At 37.8% G+C, this 23,440-nt stretch overlaps 1 protein-coding gene across 5 annotated transcripts in view; it reads left to right on the top strand.

The window, feature by feature from the left end:
• LOC128995880 (rhophilin-2-like) overlaps positions 1-23,302 on the top strand; it is a 115,915-nt gene extending 92,613 nt beyond the window's left edge. For all 5 annotated transcript variants that reach the window (XM_054420910.1, XM_054420911.1, XM_054420909.1 and 2 more), the window contains 13 exons: positions 3,946-4,061; positions 10,930-11,058; positions 13,631-13,706; positions 14,066-14,143; positions 15,638-15,762; positions 16,724-16,850; positions 17,727-17,858; positions 18,386-18,484; positions 18,741-19,014; positions 20,145-20,342; positions 20,622-20,851; positions 21,360-21,512; positions 22,632-23,302. In XM_054420910.1, the coding sequence (XP_054276885.1) occupies positions 3,946-4,061; positions 10,930-11,058; positions 13,631-13,706; positions 14,066-14,143; positions 15,638-15,762; positions 16,724-16,850; positions 17,727-17,858; positions 18,386-18,484; positions 18,741-19,014; positions 20,145-20,342; positions 20,622-20,851; positions 21,360-21,512; positions 22,632-22,790 (1,896 nt within the window). In that variant the 3' untranslated portion in view covers positions 22,791-23,302. The remainder of the gene's footprint in view (positions 1-3,945; positions 4,062-10,929; positions 11,059-13,630; positions 13,707-14,065; positions 14,144-15,637; positions 15,763-16,723; positions 16,851-17,726; positions 17,859-18,385; positions 18,485-18,740; positions 19,015-20,144; positions 20,343-20,621; positions 20,852-21,359; positions 21,513-22,631) is intronic.
• Positions 23,303-23,440: the final 138 nt, after the last annotated feature.

Below are 23,440 nucleotides of genomic sequence, written 5' to 3'. Positions count from 1 at the left end.
TTTTACTTGCATCAAATAACAGTTATTTCATCACTAGAATCTTAGAACATAAATGGCATGGATAATAATTATAAACGAGGGACGTCTCTGTCTTGAATGTCTATAACAATATAGCCGTGCTAGTTGGTTTGCATGCTTTCTTACAGTTCCAATTAAATAACTTATTAATACAACATTTTTACTTTCGGGCCAGTGACGTCATATCAATTCTGCAACTATACTCCGTTCAAACAGCCGTGGCACCTGACGGATTAGGAGACCCCATGGAAACTCCTTGGGCATCCTAATCCCTCAGGTGCCACGGCTGTTTGAACGGAGTATATATACTCGCTGCAAAGGATACTCAAAGCAACTAGTATTTCAAACATAAAATGGATTTCTTTTCTATTTGCCGTTTACTGACGACTAGACGATTCCACGGATGGTAGAGATGGCAGTCATTACAGTAACGGCTCGAGGCATGCGACATTTGAAATGGAGGCCTATAATGCCACAACCATATCAGGGTCAAACGGAGACTTGTGCATGCTCCACGCTCTGATACGTTGTTGTTGTTGTTGTTTTAGTTATTGTTGCTGTTTTAGTTATTGTTTTTGTTAGCGGTGACGTTCATTTGGTGTATTAGTCAGGGTCTTCGTTCAATTGTTGATTTGTTGCAATCTTTTCCTTAGCACCATAAAAGTAAATATATTGAAATTTCTTTGGCTTGTGCAGCAGCAGTATAATGTGTTATCGGTACTACTTTTTGTCGATGTTATTGCAGTCAGGGTTTTATTTGTTTCAGTTTTCCCTGACTTCTCTGTAGGTTCATAAAGTAGTCATTCTAGAATTTTCTATACCATACGCAGCAGCTCAAAACAAAGAATCACCAAAGCAATAGCACTTTTCAATAGTGAAGTAACACAAAGCATGGTCATTTGTGTATTGCGTGAATAGTTCATAATACCAAACTAAGTTCTTGAAAGACAGAATATTTTACGAGTACAGTACTTTGTAATCAAACCAAACCGTCGTACACAGTTTAAAATCGGCGACTTTCGCAACGAGTTAAACAGCCAGGAGCGGCAAGCCTGGGTTGACCAAATCCAAAACCGCAGTTCCGACCACATAATACCTCTCATGATTGTGTGGTTCCGCGGCATTGACTTGTGCGGTTCGCGGTTCAACTGAAGCTCATAACCGTTAGACATCGTAGATGCGCCTCATCTGCTGCGATTAATCTTGCGAAATACATTGTAACTGGCGGGGCCTTGAACTCCGAGTCCCTTCTCTGTTTCGCAACAGAAAAGTGAGTAAAGTTTTAGACTATAAAACGTTGAATCCGTATGAGAACTCAACTGTTGTTTGAATGACTTCATATCATATTGTTTCCTTGTTAGAGGAACTGTTTTGATCGTCCTAAAGAACTGGATTTTGTGAAGGACCAAAAACTCTTACTGCAAGTGGGAATCATGAAAGTAAAAAATATAGGGCAAGGATTGGTGGATTGGTCGATCATGTCTTTAGGGAATCTAACCTAATCCTCTACTCCTAGGATGACCTTCTAATCAAACTTAGCCATCTACTGAACCCTTAACTTCTACTCCAACTTAGCCTTATACTCCAACCTAATCTTCTACTCAAACCTAATCTCCTCTCTAACCTTCTACTCAAACTTAGCCATCTACTGAACCCTAAAATTCTTTCCTCAAACTTAGCCTTATACTCCAACCTAGCCTTCTTCTCCAACCTAACCTTCTACTCCATCCTAGACTTCTTCTCCAACCTAACCTTTCTCTACAACCTAACCTGCTAACAGAGAGGAGGCTATCTCCTACCCCTCTACGAAACACTCTGCACAACACTCACGCTTGAAACTAAAAATCGAATTAAATAACAACCTGTAGTGAGCCTGAAGCCGTCTACGTACCCAGGAGGCACGACGTGGAAGTTCTATTCTTCACCAGTTGCGACACAGCGTTGCCCAACCTCCGCCGGCGGCCTCAGGAGTCCCTTCGGTTTGACAGCCATTAATTAACTATTGTGCTGTGTCTGGACGAGCAGAGCGACTGACATGGAGTGGGCAATTGTCTATTGCATCATGGGTCGTCCGAGTGGCTCCATTCTGGTACTTCAATGAGTGGGGCACCAGATTTAAAATGGTAGTTTCACTTTACTAGGTGATTTCATAAAGTTCTTAAAGTAAAATGAAACGTTTTCTTACTTCCAATAACATTGTCGTAATTTCATTGTTCATTATTGACTAGGCAGCTTAGATCTCTCGCGTTTGCTGGTGAGCCTCTTCAGTGCACCCTTCTCTAGGTAAAGCCACTCATCTTCTACTTGCTATGCTGTTCTTACTTAAGCGTTGAATCTTCTTATGATGATGACATACCGTTTCCTTTGTGGTATAATATCAAGTGAGGACCACCTTTGCTAAACTAGTGGTTGTTATTTCGTTGTGAGTGGCAAGTGTTCGATACTCAGACGTACTCAGAAAAATTTTAAGGGTTTGGGCCGATCTCCAGTGTCAGTCGGCGAGTCGACAGGTATGCACACAAAATATGTCAAAATCGTAGACATAAACAACAAATAAACCCACTTAACATCAATAAATCAACTTAATTTAAGTGTGTGCAGGTATGCATCTTGTATAGTAACCTTTTACAAATGAATTTTCCAAAACTGCAAATCGCTCCCAAGGTAATGTGTTCAGTAAATATACAGTTGGAGATACGAAATTGGAGGCTTCTAAGTGCAGAAGCACCAACATCATATTATAAATGTTTTTTATGATAGGTCAGTTTTGGTTTAGAATCTTCAACAATAGCTGGATTTAGTGTTTAGTCTGATCCAAATAATCAATGAGGCAACTTTTACAACACACTACCCCCAACGTAATACAGTATTTCTCACAACTCTAACTGCCTTTTGCATTTCCACGCCTGCGTAATGCGCTATGTAGAGCAATGCGCCGCCATTGTCGTCTGGTAGGAGATAACTCCACATGCGCAATATGCCCCATTGAATGCTAATCAGGCGCATGCGTAGTACTTGGTCAGCACGGCGCGTCTGCGCATGCGTAGTACTTGGTCTGCGTCTGCGTCTGACCTTGGCCCACTACAGCAGCTGGAGTCGCGCTTTGCCACAACTTGGCGCTTTCATCCGAGGAATGTCCCGCGAAGCTGCGTGACTGGAAGATAAAACGTCATTTGCGCGTTTTCTAGAGGAAATCCTCTTGACACGGAATGGGATTTGGAGTAGAATCCAATTTTGCTTCTGTATTTTTTTCTAGCTTTGAAATTTGCTTGGAATGTTTCTCCTTGCCAATTATTACTATTTACCAATTAGGTTAGGGACACGTATATTTTAACCTACATGAGTGAAAGATAGGTGTCAAAAGAAGTGTCCAGATTCAGGCCATCTTTAATAGCTTTTCTTATGATCGAACGCGATTCTGTCAGAAACTCTGCTATATTACCTTAATGTATTGTACACACTTTCACACAATCTACAAGAGGGATACTTTTGAAAGTATTTTGAAGAATATTATAAATAAGTATCATAAAATACTGCAAGGTTAAATAAAGACTCTACAGTCTGATGTGGCCTATCACGTGCTCTCTCTAAACTCTCAAGTAATGCCTACAAAGACTTTAAGAGGAGAGTCGTATATTGTATCCCAGAAAACATACTACTAGTAGTATGTTTTCTGTGACTGTATGTAGATATATAAAATATGCATCCTCAGTCATAGTTGACTGTTGAATCTTGTTCTTCGAGAAATTACTAACATTTTGACGAGGACTATGTCACATTGGTTAACCTTGAAGAGACTGTTTATTAGGTTATGTTTCGTTGAGTTCTCTCACCCGCTAACATGTTCTCCCTCTCATCACATATTTATAAGCTTTGTATACGATATGTGACTGACTGTTTTGACTAATATTTGTTTGCGTGTTGCAGGGATCGGACCCCCGAGTGGCGACATGTCGCGGCAAGCTGCAGAACAAACGAAGCAAACTCAACCAAGAGATCAACAAAGAGTTGCGACTCAGGGCTGGTGCGGAGAATCTCTTCAAGTAAGTACAAACAAACTTCATGTATGTAGTTTTTCACTAGAGTATAACCCCTAAATGATTAAGCCACTTTAAGGTAGCAACACAAATCCTATTATCATTCTAAAATAGGTCCACTACACTGGATAAAGGCTACAGACAGGTTTTGCAGTTTTTTTTAGGACGCTAAGCACGAGCCCGGGATTGTTTTTCACATTACTTCAGGCTATACCTAGGTACTGCGGCATTATCACTTAGATAAAATCCATTGGTGATTTGGCGGGATTTGAACCCGGGGCCTCAAGGACTGAAGTTCTCCGCAGTAACCACTACACCAGTTCGCTCCCCGTTTCGTAGAGTGCCCCACATATAAAACTATCTACAAGCAAAGAAAAAAAAACAAATATTAAAATTGAATCATTTTTTCACAGCGTGTGAAAACAGTTGAAATCACTCTAGTTGAAATTCAGTTTAACGACAACAAGCGAGCGTACGCACCACATGTGGCCTGAGTAACATTCCAGCGTTTATGATCAGCGGCGTCGAGTATTGTGAACAGTTTATGACAGGGAGAAGCGTCATAAATATTACCTACGATTTTCAATAGTCATAGATGTAAATTACCCTCACATGACTTTATGCACTATAATTCTGTAGCGAATATCAATTTAATATGCGTCAGCTTAGTTAAGTGCAGGTCTGGTAGCGATGAACGCCAAAGGACTTTTAAATTAGTTGGTTGTTGAATTTTCTTTTCAATGTTAGCCCATGAAAGTAGCCTATAATACAACAAAAAATATTATATAATACAAACATTGAAATTGTACACCATGATGAATGTGTGCAATGTTTTGACCACTTTAATTCATCAAGTTCATCTAATGAATGTAGTACTGAAATTTCTAAAGAAACAACCAATTGTTAAAAATTGATAGAAACGATTCTAAAACATCTACGACTCGATTTAAATCTTCCAAGTGATGTGAAATAAAACTACTACTTTAAAACATCTTCTAATTAAATTCAGCTAATTACTTCGACGACCCGATTGTTAAAATTGATAGAAACGATCCTAAAACATCTAAGACTCGATTTAAATCTTCCAAGCGATGTGAAATAAAACTACTACTTTACAACCTCTACTAATTAAATTCAGTTAATCACTTCTACGACCCCAGCGTAGGTTGTGCATGACCTGTGGTGAAGTCAAGATGACGAAACTCCAAATCAAGGACCTTCTAAGTCATTAGGAACTTTCACCAAAACAAAAGCCATTGTCAATCAAAAACAGCTAGCAGGTTGGTATTGCAGTAGTACTGTGTTGAAAATTCATTCTTGTAGATAAATATTGTTTAGATTTGTCTGCCAACGTTTGTGGTATTCGTAGTCAATGGCTACTGTTGATATGAGACGAACTGCTCGTGTATTTTTTTCCTGATACGAAATGTTTACACCCTTAAAGATATCAACTAAAGGTGTCACCACACATACTACAGTAGAAACACATGTTACAATAGCAATGGCAACCGTAGTCAATGTCTGCTGTTGATTTTGAAGATGAGTTAGTCTATTTTCGACCTCATGTAAAGATAGTGTTTGCGCCTCCAAACATTTAAGCGGATGCAGCCAGCAGCAGAGTCACCACATCAAACACACATGATACAATAGCAATTGCACACAAATGGTATCCATAGTCAATGTCTGCTGTTGATTTTAAGGTGAGTTAGTCTATTTTCGACATCATGTAAAGATAGGTTTTGCACCTTCAAACATTCCAACCTATGCAGCAGCAGCGTCACCACATCAAACTCACATGATGCATTACAATAGCAATTGCACACAAATGGTATCCATAGTCAATGTCTGCTTATGCAGATGCTCCGTTTGTCTTTAATACCCAGTATCCCACACGGTCGTCACGCTCGATCGAGCGAGAATCTTCGCATTCCTTCGTGAACGGGAAACGATACAGCCTGACGTTGGAAATGCTAATTCATCCGATTGATGGCCTCTCAGGGTAAACTCGCGGTTGGCAAACAGATTACGAAAATTGACGGTTGCCTTCTCCACTTTGTATTCTCGTTAGGTATCATTGGCTTTCTTCGTTTGTTGCTCAGGATACAGATGAAGCATTCGATTGTACACAAGTGTCTAGAACCAGTCAGTGGTGTCTAGGGAAAACTCCAACACCGCCCCTTCGACCTCATGTACTACAACGCTCATGGTGGAGGAAGATCCTTTTCCCTGTACGATAGGGATGCTCTTAATTTCTCGTCACAAATATATTTTCCACACAACATACTAGAGCTGAAAACGCACAGTCGTTCACAAGGAAGTGTTCTCTATACCCTAATTTCCGTGGTTTGCTAGGAAAAGGTTACTGTGAACTTTAGTCATGATTAAGGTGGAGGGTGGAGATAGTTCTTCAGTTATGTTGAGACTGAGAGGGTTCAATTTTAAAATCACATCTAACCTCCAAGAGATTGAAATGGAATGCCGAAGAATAGATCCGGCTAGGTCTAACCGCCTTTGTTTCGAGGAACCCAAAGTCCTTCATGACTTGCCGACTAAACTAAGCCCATTCTTTTCCATACTGACACGAAAATTTGTAAGAAATTTACTTAGAAGTTAACCTAGAATACATTGCCTCCCAAGAGAACCTGACTGAACCAAAACCATTTACCTCGTGAGCCAATCAATACACCTAGTTCTCGACAGAGGACAAGTTTACAGGCAATTTTCTCCTTCCTTCTTTTGGCTCCCTTCCTTTTCTAAGTCCTATACCAATTTTATGGTATCCGAAAGCCACTTTTGACGACTTCCAGCCTTGACCCATTCGCCACCTTGGACACCAACCGCGTCCATTGAAGTATCCAGACCAACACACTTTTCGAACCATCAAAGAGTGTGTCAGAGTCTTAGTAACCCTTTAAAAGAGTATGTTCCAATCAAACTTGGCACATACGCCAGCGACGGTAGTACTGCTCCTGGAGTGTCCAGAGGGGTACAATCTAATCACATGTAGCTGATGCGTGTTACGTAGCTAATAGACCGTGTGACGTCATCGTGCGTGCTGACCCTTCGTGTATCACAGTCATTACTAGCTTAATACCTTCATTATCTACAGTTTATGTATACTTTACATAACGGACCAGCCACTTGCCACTCCTGTTGAGGTGTTTGTAATGCGTTGTTTTAGCGTCGTGTTATCTTTCTGTGGAATTGTGTTGTGCATTCTTTCTCTAGTTTGTGATGGGTAGAAGAGTTGGAATCGTTGGTTCATATTGAATTTAGTCTTCGGTAACAGTTCTTTGGCAGAAGATATTTTTCCAACCAGATCGTTTAACTTGGTCAATACAGCTTTAAAATATGTGTGTATACCGTAGACCTGCGGAATTGACTCCAGTTGTTCCGCAAGGATGATAAAATCCGCAAGTGTTGTATTTATGTTGTGCTAAGTATAAAGGTCTCTAAAGTAGCACGGACCGAATTATATATTTGTTCATGTAGAAGATTCAGCTACTCCCACCAAAGTTGGTCGATCACCAAAATCCAAATGACGAAGAACGTTTTCAAACCTTTACAATAACGTTAAACTTTCTTCAACAAAGAACATATAGTTTTTTAGACATTATACTTTCTTAAATGTTACCTCACGATCTAGATGGCACTGTTATTTTCATTGTTGTCTTTTAACAAACGCTCCTAAGAAACCGCTGATCTTTGTCGGTAAACATGGATGTCATCTAGTTCATTCACCACTCATTTTTCACCCTTTTTCACCCTGACGTTAAAATAGAAAACTTCCGTTGGTGAGTAGCAATATTTAACACTCACATCTGATATTCTGCGCTCTCATCATTAGACCGCTCTAGTTTCGCTCCGCCACTGTTTGTTGCCATGCGGTAGGACAGAAACTGCAAGTCAAGTCTCGGCTTTAATTGTATCAGCTGTCAGGCGGCAACACACAGAGGTGCTGCTTGGCGGGTGACTTTCCCGCCAAACAGCTAACAGCTGATCATAACGAGCGAAAGGACATCCAATCAGAGCGTCGCTTGTGGTTCCGCCGGCCAATTATGTTGATAGTTTAACAAAGGTATTAAAATGGTGATTGCATGAATACAAATGCAAAGGGTACAATCACTATTTGAACGAGGTATGTTTTTGTGAATTGTGTGCGTTAGTGTGGATGACAGGGGTCAGGAATTTGGCAGTGAAGGATTTAAAAAAGCCAAAGGATGTGTTTACCATAGACAAAAAGAATTAAATATAGACTGTCAGCCGTGCTGCGGTACCATAGGTTCTGGCACACACAGCTGGAAGCGCGGTGTAGTTACGTAGCGCGTACGCCGTAACTGCATGGCGCTCCCAGTGGTGTGCGCCAGAACCTATGGTAACCGCAGCACGGATGACGGTCTATAGTTGATTCCTTTTGTCTATGGTTTTACCTGACGGCACATGTGGTTTTGGTGGAGCATCTATGTTGGTTAGTAAGACTTTTCACAAAATTTCACACGAACATACAGCTTCGACTCGGACGATAATGTCATTAAAGAAAAGACAATTACACCAACACTATTGCAGCCAATATATACCTAAACGTAGGCCTAATGGAAAGAGCAACTGATGATAGCATAAAAATCTAAACGTGTTTTCTGCAAAAATGTTATCGGAAACTTAAGAAAATACACATTTTGATAGTATAATCAGTGCTACGAATCTTACATCATGAAATATCAATATGGCTACAAGATTATGTATTTGACTGTGACTAGTTCAATAGCCCCGAGTTCAAACTAGGATAACCAATTTATTATATTGAATATATTTTCTAAGTTACAGTAGACAGTCGGTTGATATGTGTTTATTCAAGTAATTAAGCCAAGAAGAAGTACATTTACATTTTAATGGTAGTCTTGAAAGACAGGAACCGGAACAGAGTCGTATTCGTAGTTGGCAAAACAATATAAATGTGAGAAACAGTTAATTAGAAATACAAACTCCATCTGCTGTCCCTAATGATCACGAATGACGTGGAAATCCTATATTTCATTTTAAAACTTTCACTCGACAAAACACAAATATAGAAATTGTGGGAAATGGTTTTGAAACTCATAATCCACAATTCTTTGGGGGTTAAGAGTGGTATTTCCAATTAAATAACATTCTCGATACGTCTTAAGTAATGCTTCCTAGTGCATCACTTGCCAAACACATAAAGTCGAGCTGTTTGGTTATTGAATTGGACACATTTCAACAACCCTGAGTAAGTTGGACAACCCTAGTAAGTTAGCTCGTAAAACCAAATTCATCTCGTTTGACAAACTTCAACTTCAACAATCAGCTGTTTCCGATACATTCGACTAGCCTGTTTTGTTAAAGGTTGTATTAATAGTTAACTGCTGTAGAGTCAACATATATTCCGGACGATTGTGGACACGGAGTTGCGGACGACCAAGCAGCAGAGCAGCAGTAGTCCTTACTGTCCGCATCTGCCTACTTTAACACGGATTCAAAGACATTTTCTACTGTTTAATCTGTGGTTAAGCATATGTCTGCAATCCGCAATTGTCCGGTATTTAGTCGGTTACCTCCCGCTATCTCCGCGTCCCGCCATCTCCGTGTACCGCTACCTCCGAATTTCAGAGTGACCCCTATAATCCTCAGTTACTTCCTGCGTTAAGACTTTCCGTCCAAACCTAACCTAACCTAACCTAACTTAACTTAACCTAACCTAACCTAACCTAACCTGACCTGACCTAACCTAACCTAACCCACGGGTTAAAATTTCATTAAATCTTCCATCCACGGGGCTTCGCAGCCGTGGATGCAATGACAGCTATCAACGTAGGCAGTGACGGGATTATAAGGGGCACTCAAGAATTCGGAGATGGCGGGACAGATTTGGGTTCGGAGATGGCGGAACGCGGAGATAGTGGGAGCACACGATTTAGTCGACATTTACTCCAGAGCTTGTATTTCCAATTTGACCAGTATTGTGTCGACAGTTTCATGGTCGATGAAGGGCCGCGGTCGACTGGCCGCCGCTGGGTCCGTTATGATGTTTGGCCACTATTAGACGACCCAGCGGTCAGGAACGACCCGGTCTTGACCCGTGGGATAACAAGAACTTTGTTGTCGATGACATTCGATACGTTTACAGGCTGCACTTCAGTTTACGCCCTAAACTCATTCGAATGAAAAATATCGATATAGACTATTCGATGTATCGATTATTTTATTCGGTTAGTTAGGTCTTAACCTAACTAAGCAAACATGATATATCGAATGAAATAATCGATATATCGATCGATATATTCATTCGAAAAGTGTTCTGTACATTTACCCTTTGTTAACGTCTTTGACAGAAAAATAAATCAAATTTAAAATGTATTAAATCGGTATTTAAATAACTAAGGATTGGATACCGTTATTATTACTAGTTGAGATAGTGAGGTGAGTATTTTAACACAGATATGAGTCAAAGATTAGTGTAGAATGAAGAGATACCTTGTGTAGCTTTGTTACTGACTTAAGAGCAGATGTTTCATTAGGATCATTTATGAAAAGCCCAATTATCAAGGACAGCTGGGTCCAGGTTCGAACCATCATAAAACTACTAACTTTTCTCAGGATTGAATTGGCGACCTTTTGATTACTATAGGTGAGCACCATAACCAATCAGATCCCAGCTTTATAAATTCAAAACCCGAGACGCAAATAAGACATCAGGATAAAACATTAGTAAATATATCACAATCAATACGAAACCGACATTTAAGCTTTACTAATGTCATTTACTTCATACCATCGTAAAGCCAATCTTGAACCTTGACCATTTTAAGTCCCAGGAATCTTCTAAGTCACTTAAATGTGTTGTTGCGTGTTCCAGGGCGACCACCAACCGGAAGTTGAAGGAGACAGTTGCGCTAGAGTTGAGTTTCGTCAACTCCAACTTACAGCTGCTCAAGGAACAGCTCGCTGAGCTCAACAGCTCGGTGGAACTCTATCAGGGGGACAGGTAAACATTGTGCAAATATTGTGTAATCCCTTATACGAAAAAATTGCGTTTTCATTTTCCTGAATTAAGTTATTGGTATTACCTCGTCAATATTTGGGCCTAATTCATGTTTTGATTCACAGCCATAAAGCAAGAGTGTTTGGAAAATTTGAAAACATTAAATTTAAGATTTTATAAGAAAGAAAAATCTTTATTTAAGTGGGAATTGTTCTTGATTTAATTTGTACTGTTGACATCATAATTTGTGAAATGGGTCTAAACTGGTTAAAAACTAATAATTCCATAACCATTATATGTTTAGTTTAGTAATAAAATAAATCGATTCCAAAAAGAAAACACTCCCGCCGTAGCAATTTTCATAAATCAGTTTACAACAGTTTATTATTCCCCATACAAATAACATTGGGATTTTAAATTTACAATCTATCTATATATTATTTTATTTTAATTTCTCTGTAACCATTAGGTGCATGAATAACACTTTAATATATTTACTAATAAAAAATTGTTTGGAAATCAATTGTAAACTTTTATGTTTTTGGGGTCAAAAATTGGAAAACCCAATTTTTGCACCCATAAAACCCCCTATAAACCCCCGTTCCCATAGTCCGATTAGCTGGTTCGCGAACTCGTTAGAATAAAAGTAAGTTTACACGTTTCTACCAAATTTCATAGTAAAAACAAATCATTTTTGCTCTAGTTATCGTACTAACGGACACATATATGAATTTGAACGGATTGTACTTTTTGCCTCTATGGACCTCAAAACGAAAAAGTAAATCGGTCCCGGGTCAAGGTCTTGCCATGAGTTCTGCGGTAATAGCTTCGCCCAGGGAAGTGTCACTAGTATTTTCCGGGTCGAGTTGTTCCGGATGGCATGGCGGGTGTCGACCGGTAAAAGCTTCGCCCGATACCACTACCGTGACCACTTGTCATTGAGGAAATGCCAGTAGTGCGGGGGACGTTACATAGTACTCTAGCCCTATCCAACCATGGGGAGGGGGCCAAACAGTCGTAAGGTTAGCGTAAATTATATTATAATGAATTGTTTCAGTGTTTTCTCATCATTTAGGTTAATTATTCGCCAATTAGTTCATTAAATAAAACTTTAACAACAAGCGGCATTATGAAAAAAATTAATTCTTATAGCTGCTAACAAATATCACAGAGTTATTTATTATTATTATAATCTAAGGCTTACCTTACGATCCAATTGATTTTTTGACAAATCTATTAGACCGTAAGGAAAGCCTTACATTATAATAATGATTAATAACGATCTAGAGGCTATTTCTCCAAAAGAGTTATTTAAGTTTATTATGACGTTGGTTCTGAAATGTTATTATTATTATTTTTATTATTATTATTATTTGGACTTTTCTGACGTTTCTTGTGTTTCTGGAGGTGGATCAACTCCTCCCGTTAAGTGAAATTACTAATTACTACATAAATCTTTCGAACTCAAAAGGTTTTACATTTCTATGATTGAGGGTTAGTTAATTATGTAAAAGAAATAAAAACTGTACGAAATTGCAAAGTCATAATCTTTAATTTAGCAAAAAACGCGTTCTATTTTTAGTTCAGAAAGCCCAACTTTTTAATTTTGTTGTTTTAATTAATTTTAGAGTTTACAATAGTAAAATGTAAAACAATTACAAATTACTTATTTTATCACCTAATAAAAGATTTATAGATATTATTTATTACAACATTTAATTCATGCATTGTTTCGGTCGGAACCCACTTTATATTATGTGCTTGTTAGTCGGAACTGAATAGAGTAAGATGGTTTGCGGTGGTGCCTGCAATTGCCAAAACGCAATTCGGGTACAATTTGAAATTTGCGTCCGCTCGTTCGCCAGGCGTTCTGGAAGAATCTAAAATATTACGAATCAAACAAAATACACTTTGTATAAACCTTTGTAGCATGATTTACTTGTTGTAAAACTACTTCATACTTTTTGTAGCATAAGAGTATTTTAATTCATATTTTTTCAACGATTTTTCAATAAATATAAGCGGTAATCAGATTTTTGTCTATACATCACTTTAATACTTTTATATACAGATTGTTTTTTGTTGTTTTTTTTTCACGACTCGTATGTTAACATTTACTAACTATGTAAATTTATTGCTCAAGTTTTTCATAACATGGAAACGGTCTGGAACAGATTATAAACTTATGAAGGAAATATTTAGCATAATTTTCGTGAAAAGTTTTGGAGCAAGCCTTATATACTCATATATTATAGGATTAGTTTTGTTTGCATTATGTTTAGTCAAACTAAAATTACTTAATTAAAACATAAATTTTGATATAATTAATTAGGGGTTTACCTTATTTATGCTTTTCATTGCTCTAGGGTAATTTAATGTGATAAATTGGATATAAGGTACAAAGTCTGGGATATAGTTTTTGGGGGTTTTCCACAAGTTTAAGTTAAATTCCATTATTTACTTGTTTAAAAACGATAACATTTCTTTTTCATATTAAAGAAATTTAAATAATTACTCGTACGAATACCACCTTAAAGCTGTATTGTTTTTTATAACTTTTGTTTTCTGTTTCCAGCCCTGAGCCAGTAATGCCAATGATACCTCTAGGTCTCAAAGAAACAAAAGAGATAGACTTTCGAGAACCGTTTAAGGTAAATATGTTTTTTTTTATAAAGTAGATTTATAAAATGACTAAAGTGAATCAGGCAATTTAATCTTTTCACCTATTATCTTGAATCTGTTTCTGGCTTTTGACATAGGCTATCAAATCAACAATAATGTTCATATTGTAGGTTAGGTTTAAAAACTAAATAGTTGCCTAATTTCCACCCTAGGTTTAGATTTTTTCAACTGTTTTTTTTTTTTTTTCAGGAAGCGACTACTTAAAAATTCTCTATTGAGTTTGTATTTAACGTTTGGATTTGTTTTGATGTATTCAATTTTAATATTACAGTATTGATTTTTTTGTGTAAAATTTGAGTAAGATCTCTACATATTTTTGTATTTGTAGGACTTTATTTTGGAGCACTATAGCGAAGATGGCACCAACTATGAGGATGCAATAGCCGAATTAATGGATTTAAGACAGGTTAGTTGCTTTGAAATATTCTTTAAAAGGTACCTACTGTATATGATATTTACTTGAAAATATATTTGAAACAATTTACTATAAATGCGGTAAGCTTTTCCTCTTTGGGAGCTAGAAATTTTATGAACCAAGGGAATAATTAATAAAAGCGATTTTACAATAGTCAAAACATTAAGAACAAGACTCTCATGGGGATCAAATAAGACTTGTTATAATGGTCGACTTCTCATCAAGGTCTGCAATTACATGTGATTTAGGGGTAGAATAAATTCAGTGGGATTTGTAAAAAACACTTTTTATCAAGGATGACTTGTTATTGAGGGTCTTGTTATGGAGGTTCCACTAATTATTATTATACTAGGTACAGGGGATTAATTTATTATTCAGCTATCCAACAATCATTTACAGATCCTAAATGAGGAATCTTTAAAAGTAAAAAATAATATTTCTCATTTCACATTTTTGACAAAATATTAAGGTAAAAACGAGAAAAAGATTAAGGTAAACGAGTCATCCCAACAGGTAAGCTAGCCCCACAAAAAATAGTACAGTATCCGGAACGGTCAACGGTCTTAAATTTGAAAAGAGAAACTACAGGGTACGACAAAAAATCCGATATATTTTCTGTAGCGCACTGTTGAGCAACAGGTCGTCTGAGGGTGGTGGGGGTAGGCTCGTTGGAAAGCCTACACTATGCCATTATCTGTAGTCATAGAGCAGTGGTTGCCTGAGCTACGTTAGTTTGTTACCAAGTCGTTTTTAAAAAGTAATGATTCAGTCGCAACTCAGCGGCAGTTCTGCACATTCTTTCAACTAGGGTGAAGTTCTGTCCGTAGTACAATCATGCGGTGGGCGGTGGGTTACTAAATTTATAACTACAACTTCTGCTTTCAAAAAGAAGCAGACAGGCAGTCCAAAGTCAGATCCGACGCCAGACAACTAACATTTGATAGAGTTAGAGCTGCTGTGAAAAACAGACCTCGTAAGCCCGCCCGAAAACAAGCGGCTGCTTTTAACATGTCTGACCGCTCGGTTACACGAATTTTGAGGTTCGATCTTAATTTTCATTCCTACGGATTAATTTAAACTAATCTGTTTACTTTTGTTGATTGTTCATACAGATAATCGAGACAAAACCTCTCCTTGTTTACCTAATTTAAAGAATGCACATAACTGCCGCTGAGTTGCGACTGAAATACTACGTTTTAAAAACGACTCGTTAACCAACTCACGTAACTCAGGCGACCACTGCTCTCACAGATAATGGCATAGTGTAGGCTTTCCAACGAGCCTACCCCCACCACCCTCAGACGACAAGTCGCCGAACACTGCGCTACAGAAAATGGATAAGTTTTTTTGCTGCACTCTGTATATACCTGACCTAAGGACGTTTTAAATTCAATTTATAGCGTTGTTTGTAATAAGGAATTGTTTTTCTTCCTCAACAACTAATAAATACAACTATATAAATAATCCATAAAATTTATTTTCCAGGCAATGAGGACACCTCATAGAGACGCCACTGGGGTAGCTCTACTGTTTCAGTATTACAACCAACTATATTTTGTAGAGAGAAGGTTTTTTCCACCTGACCGAAGTCTTGGGATATATTTTGAATGGTAAGTCTCGATTTACATAATGTTATCTAAAATAATGAATTTCCATGGTAAATGAAGCACCCACAATTTTAGGAGATCAGCTAATTATTTGTTATAAATTTTGTAGGTGATATTTTACAGTAGTTCTATAGCCTGTATTTTTAGTATGTCCGAGTTTTGTACACATAATTTATCTTTTTAAACCTTTTTTTACTAACATCAGCAAGTTTCTCCTGTTTACCTAGCCATGCTAGCTTGATCTATACTATTATAAAAAAGAGGTGGTTGCTGTATGTATGGGAAAAGTAAACGCAAAAAATACTGGTCGGATCGGGCTGAAATTCGGCATGATGATAGCTCACATTCCCGATTAACATATAGGCATATATTTATCCCAAAAATCCTTTCGGGCTCCGCCCCAGTGGCTCTGGAGTTTCCCATGTTAACCTTATGAGAAATGAAATTATTGAATCTTAACAGCTGTTTCAATTAAACAAGTTGGTTCTGTTCTGTGATGTTTAATAGCATTAAAGTTACAAGGATTACCAACAGGGTGCAGCACTAGCACTATTATTTCTTTTACATTTATGACAACAGCTAATTTGCAACCAAAAGGTGAGTGAGCGTAGCGAACGAACTTCAACCTGGAGGCGAGTGAGCGTAGCAAACGAGCTAACCTGAAGGCAAGTGAGCGTAGCGAACGAGCTAACCTGAAGGAAAATGAGCGCAGCGAACGAGCTCCAACCTAAAGGTGAGTGAGCGTAGCGAACAAACTTCAACCAGGACGTGATTGAGCCATGCAAACGAGATCACCTTGAAAATTAAGAAGTTAAACGGGGCAAAGCTTGAGTATAATTGCAATAAGAATTTTATACTTATATTCCAACCCCGTACGAAGGACGGGTACTCTGCTAGTATAGTAATACAAAATAAATCATTGACTAATTAACGGACGGAATTGCTTTACTTTGTTGTGTTCAAGGTATGATTCATTGACTGGGGTACCGAGTTGTCAGCGAACGGTTGCGTTTGAGAAGGCTTGTGTATTGTTCAACATAGCGGCTCTATACACACAACTAGGAGCGAAACAAGACCGTCTAACTGCTAAAGTAAGTACGAGTTGAGCATAAGAGATTATTTAATTAGTTAATTAAGTTTATCTTCCACGGGAGAGGCCTGTCTGAAATTCCCTGTATACCACCATGAATCAACCAATACTTAGGCAACACCAACAGAACATTAAATCGACGATTTAGAGAACATATTATGGTCATCACAACAACCCTAAATCAATGTTAGCCAAACCCCTACTACAAAATTAAACTCACACAATAACTTTTCCCAATTTCCTCACGATTCTGAACAAAAGTCATACTCAAAACCATTAGCAAAAGTACAAGAAAACTACCAAATATAGAAACATGTACATAAAAATGTTTTGAGCAACCTGCAATGCATTAAAGAAGCCTACACCAGCTCTACAATTTTCAAATTAACCTTATTGAAATGGTCAAAAATGGAAACACAGCAACAAATCGGCAACACTATAGATATCAAACCACCCATCCTCTCTTTACATAAACCAGGAATGTCTAAACTATGCTCAACTGTTAAACGACCCAAATGCCAACACGTCCAATAAATGAAATGGATGATTACAGACCTTCCGTGTGACTCCGCCAGGCGTCCGTCGATTTGTTGTACGATGGACAATTCTAGTAATGGCATTTGTGTATATATTTTTGTAAATATATGCTATAGTGTTTGTGATAAAAGTATTCTAACAGTAAGACAGCTAAAAAACCCACACAAGGTGGCAAAATGCAGACACTAACATAACATCTTACCTACAAGAACTCAGACAATAAATCAAAGATAAATCTAATAAAAATCAAGTTCTTGAAACTGGGATTACAAAAATATCTTCCATTCAACTCTCATATTTTTATCTTCAACTTAAAATCACAAGTTTTTACTTTTCACAGGGGCTGGACGCAGCGGTAGATAACTTCCTAAGAGCAGCTGGTACCTTCACCTACGTCCATGAGAACTTTACCAACGCACCCAGTATGGACCTGGCCCCTCACATGCTGGACATGCTAGTACAACTCATGTTGGTCAGTAGAAATTTAGTGATTAGGATAAAGCTAGGAATTCAAAATAGACAAAAAATTTCTACAGGCCCACAGGAATTTTCAAAAATGCATGTTGTCAACACTGTTTACTTGGTAGATTCCATTCACCCAATACCTTCCCCCCTTTTCCTCCCCTACCTATTGATATATCATTTGTTCATTTTGCATGGGTGCCGTGACCTTGACAGGTCGTCTGTTCATAACATGTCCGTCTCAGAAGCCCAGCGTTAGTGTATTTTAAAGCGGGGTCTCACAGACCGAGGGTTTCGGTTTGGGTGTTTCTAAGCGGGGTCCATTATTTTTCAAATGGGGTCTCACAGACCGGGGGTTTCGGTTAACGTCAGCCTAGGTGGGGTTTCGGTATTAGTGTTAAGTGTTATATGTGGGTCAATTAAAATAAACTTAGGGATATTAATGTTCCTGAAGTGCAAAAATAGTATGAGTCAAAGAATGTTATTTAAATCTCCAATGTTTTGTGATGTAATTACATTTTTACACGATTTTTGCAGGCTCAGGCTCGAGAATGTTTGTTCGAGAAGCTCGAGCTTCAATCAAGGGACAAACGAGATGTCGACGTCTCATTGGACTTGGCTCAAGAAGCAGCACAGGTAACGTTTTGTTCAAAACTTCTAATTGAAAACATACGTTTTATGAAAGTGTATGTTGGTGACAACAGTATTTTGATTACAATTCCTATGGGATTGTATTATGAATTTAAGTCAATGACTATCAATTTTCACAAATCAAAGCAACACAAAGTTGTTCTAAATCAAATAATTCAGCTACTTCTGACTTCCAACTTCCATATAAACTTATAAACTTCTATAAAGATCTCAAATCCACCAACTAAACCCTCTATTGCAGGTGTCGGAGGTGTACTGCTCCGTACAGACGCTGATATCCGTGTCCGCAGTGAGAGATTACGTGCCATACTCGTGGTTGTCGCTGGTGCAAGTCAAGCGTGAACACTACGCAGCCCTCGCTCACTACCATTCTGCCGCAGGATTGCTCGCAAAGGACCTAGACAGTCTTAGCTCCCGGACAAAACAGGCTCTACAGCTGTTACATAGAGACTTGGATCCTCGGACGGCACTCGACATGTCTCAACCGCATGACGACCACGAGCGGAAACTGCTAGGTAAGATATTGTCCTTTGTTTATATTTAAGGATGTACCATAGATCTAAAGAGCTTAAATTTTTAGGATTTTTTGAGAAGATAGCAGAATGGAAAAGAGTCCAAACTGGCACAGGAAACACAAAACTTTACACTATATACACACAAAACATTAGAATATTTAATTGTCACTGACAGCATTTTCAACTCGGGAAGGTAGAGTTTTATTTATGTCCAATATAATGGCCAGTGAGAGTTGTTGAGACAGTATTGCCAATAGTATGAATTGAAAAAAAACACATTTTCGGTTGATCTTTTATACTCTATATACATGAATAAGTCTGTAAGTCTGCTTGTTGGGTTGGATGTTGAAGTGGATGTTGAAGTGGAGTTGAAGTAGATATTTAATTTAATACAGGAGTTGATGAACACATATTCTTTCTGAACAGTTGACAGAATACGCCATCCATGTCATGTTTATGACACTATATTCCTTACATTTTGATTTTCATTGTATTTCTTCATTTGTCCAACAATATCTGAAAAAAAAAATAGAAATATTGTATGTAGATGGGAAAATAAAATCCAACAGAAATATCTTAAAAAGTATAACATAGAAATAAAACTCACCTTAAAAATAATGGGCTTTACATTATCTTCATTTAAATTTCCAATACCTGAAAAAAAACAAAATTAGAAAAGTTGTGGATGGGGAAAAATTAACGTAAGTATCCTACTGTCTTCAAAAATAGAACCTTGAAATAAAACTCACCTTAAAAAGAATTGGCTGTTCATTATCTTTATTTAAATTCCCAATACCTGAAAAAAAACACAAAAATTAGAAAAATTGTGGATGGGGGGAAAATTAATTTAAGAATCCTACTGTCTTAAAAAATAGAACCTTGAAATTAGACTCACCTTAAAACAGAGAAGTGTTATATTTATTATCTTCTTTTAAAATCCCATGGGCTGAGCTAAGGAGCTGGTCAACCAAAGGGATCACTAATCACTCGATGCCCTAGAAGCGCAAGGAAGTTAACTGAAATGTGCAACCAATTGTCGTAAAGAGTAAAAAAGAAGGATCAAAAGAGTTTCTTATTTAATTTCTTTAGTCAACAATCATTGTGATAAACCTGAGGTGTTTGTCATACAGGTCGAGCACACCTCAGGGGAGCTCTCATGTTGCATGATGAAGCCGAGAGGTTGCTGCGGATGTGTCGGGAGTTACGCAACAAGAAAGCACTCGCCCAAGTGTTGTCCAGGTCCAGAGACGAGACCACAACTATGTACAGCAACCACACGGAGCAGATTGACGACTTCAGCGAAATACTCGACCCTCCTCACATTCACGGTAAGCTTCCTAGCCTTGTCTTTAATTGATTGCTATTAACCTAACAAAAATAATATTTACTGGTGTAAATACAGTGGACCCCCAATAAGAAGACCCTTGATAACAAGTGGCCATTGATAACAAGAGTATTCAAATACCATTGATACAAACCTTATTTATACGTTACAAAAACCAACCCTGATAAGAAGTAACCTTGATAACAAGTCTTATTTAATCATTCCCATGAGAGACTTGTACTAAGGTTCTACTGTAATCACCGTTTTCCTCCGATTTTTTCAGCCTCCACCAAGTTCCAGCTGAGTCTGACTCCCCCAGACTTTGCCCAGTTGAGGGTGGAAGATCTGTTCAAAGGCCTAGGTCCGGTGGCCATCTTCTCCGCCAAGCACCATTGGACGGCGCCACGCTGTGTACAGCTCCACCGCGGCGACGGAGAGGTCGGCTTCGGCTTTAGTGTGAGGGGTGACTCCCCCGTCATCATAGCTGGAGTGGACCATGGCTCTTTGGCTCATGTGAGTGTATAGCTACTAGCATTTGAGTAAGACAAACAAAAATTGTAAATACTGAACTTTGTTAGATGTGTATCGTAGTTTAAAAACAGTTGATTAAATGACATTTTCCCACCCTGCACAGTTAAAACAGCTGGTTCCTTGGTTCTTTTGTAGACAAGATAGTCATTGATTACAGAATGGGGTTGGTAAAATCAGCGATGATTGTTGGGGTGCGATAATGTTATGAATCACTCCAACAGGGAACTTTCCACAAAGAAATACAAGTTTTTTTTTGTAAACCTTTAACTCAATAAATGTTAGACTAGTTTGGACAGGAACATAGCACTTTTAAAATAAGTATTGGGAATGTTAAAAAAATATACCTACTAAAAATATGAAAATCCTGTTTAAATGTTGTGTTAAAATAATATTCCAATTGTTTGTACATGGGTGTCGTGTATAGTTTTTACTGGTGGAGTGGCAAAAAATATTATTACCACCCATAAAAAAGGATGTGTATTTGTTTTAGTTTGGTGGGATGAAAGAAGGAGATTTCATCGTATCCATAGGAGACAAAGACGTCAAATGGGCTCTGCATGAGGAAGTGGTCAGATTGATCAAAGACGCTGGGGACTCCCTTAGTCTCAAACTGGTCACTCCGATGGACAGGAACTATCTCAAGGTGTATAAAATATCATCTGGGGTTAAATATCCGGTACAGTCCCTCTCATCCAGACTTTTTGGGACTAAGGCCATTCCGGATAACAATTTTCAACTTAAACCAGCACCCCCTAAATCCATGCTGACTTTTGCACTTGATAGTGTACAAGAAGGGACGATGAGTTTATATTTTTGACTGCACATGGATTCATGGCCTTTTATGAGTTCTAGACCAATATTTTGCTATATTAGACAAGTGATCATAGATCTCAATTCTTTACTATGAGAAAAGTCGTTTCAGTACCACCCACTTTTGGCTGATTCAATTTGGTTAAACCAGTATCCAGATCAAAATTGTCCAGTTGATAAGATGTTCTACTGCTGAGTGTAGTCCGGTTAAACCAATGTCCGGATAAGAGCTACAGCCTACTGTATTACAATGATTCAATGGTCAACTTTGTTACCAAATCGGTTGTTGTCTTTGACTGTCCTTATAAATGTCCAAGTTTGATTTTTCTGCAGTATTGTGGTGCAATTTTGGGGTGGGGACAAAATAAATTATATGTTGTCTTTGGTTATTACAGTTTTGTCCCCCCAAAACAGTCACACATAGATCACACTAGATCTGTGTGCAGAAAACCTAGCATACAAGATGCATACTGTGCGGGGTCGCAAATTATTTAACATAAAGTGTATTTTTAAACTTTTTGACATTATGGGCTCGGAATATTAACTACAAAAAAGAGGTTTCAGGGTAAACCCTTAAAGCCACATAAAATATATATGAGGGTTAGTCTTAACACAGCGTCTATAAATAAATGAAAATGTTCATAGTATATACTAGTAGGAATATACTTGGTGGTTGGTGGACACCAAAGTCTCGTATAAGATAGAATCTAGGCTCATAATGTGCCCAAAAACTCATGAACAATAAATACTAAATAAAATAATCCTTTTAACATCCACAACTCACACAACCAAACTGTGCTGTTTACAAAGACTATATCAATCAAATTAAATTGTATGTAACATGCTAATTTTATTAAGCACAGTATTGTATTGGCCGCGTTCGAATTATTGTATTTTGCAAAACATTTGTATGTTTTCTAACCACTCAAATTACAATATCGATATTTTCCAGCAACCATCGAGTAGTTCTCAGTCGAGCACCCACAGCAAGTCGAGTACCAGCAGTCAGCCTAGTCCAAGCAACACTACGAGTTCTCACAAGCGACTGACGTGGAACCCCTTCAGACGTCAGCGAGAGCGAGAAACGAGCTTCAACCTCATCTTGAGATAAACTCTTCCCCTAGACCTACCCTTAGTAGCCTTGTGGTAAATGCATTGAAAAAGATGATTAGAGTAACCTAACTGTTTCTAGAATATGAATAGTACAAAAGTGGAAAATTATGAAAATATTTTACAGATTAAATCGTTAGTCTGAAAAAATACATTAAATATTTTTATGCTATCAGATTCTCTCTTGTTCACACAATTCTCGACTAGATTCTTGTCTCAACGTAAACAAGTCCTAATGGTCAGAAGTTATTTATAACTAGACAGTGAAAGAGGTTGTGACTAGTTTGTTTTCATGTCCGAGTCTGAGCATGTGTGTGTGAGTTATGTAGGTAATTTTTAACTATTGAAAGTCTGAACAAGAGAAAAATCTACCATACATGCTTTTGTATGGGTGAAAACCCTTTGAATTGGTGGTAAAGAAAATATTTTTTCAAGTACTGGTAAAACTGTTTGAAATATGTTTATAAATATGAAGACAATCTTATAAGTCAATAATTTGTGTTTTAAGTACGCTTTCAGCTTGTTGATATATCATACTATTTTTTTTTTATTGATATAATTGTTGAATCATTTTACAATTTTAGACTTTGTTTTTACAATAATGTTTCTAAATACCAATATACACAAAGGGTAGCGTCTGTATAGATGTAT

Source organism: Macrosteles quadrilineatus, unplaced genomic scaffold (assembly GCF_028750875.1).
Source record: "Macrosteles quadrilineatus isolate MER2022 unplaced genomic scaffold, UCM_ALF_1.0 Scaffold_5__1_contigs__length_97177068, whole genome shotgun sequence".
Lineage (NCBI taxonomy): Eukaryota > Metazoa > Arthropoda > Insecta > Hemiptera > Cicadellidae > Macrosteles > Macrosteles quadrilineatus.
This window is presented reverse-complemented; position numbering and strand designations above follow the sequence as displayed.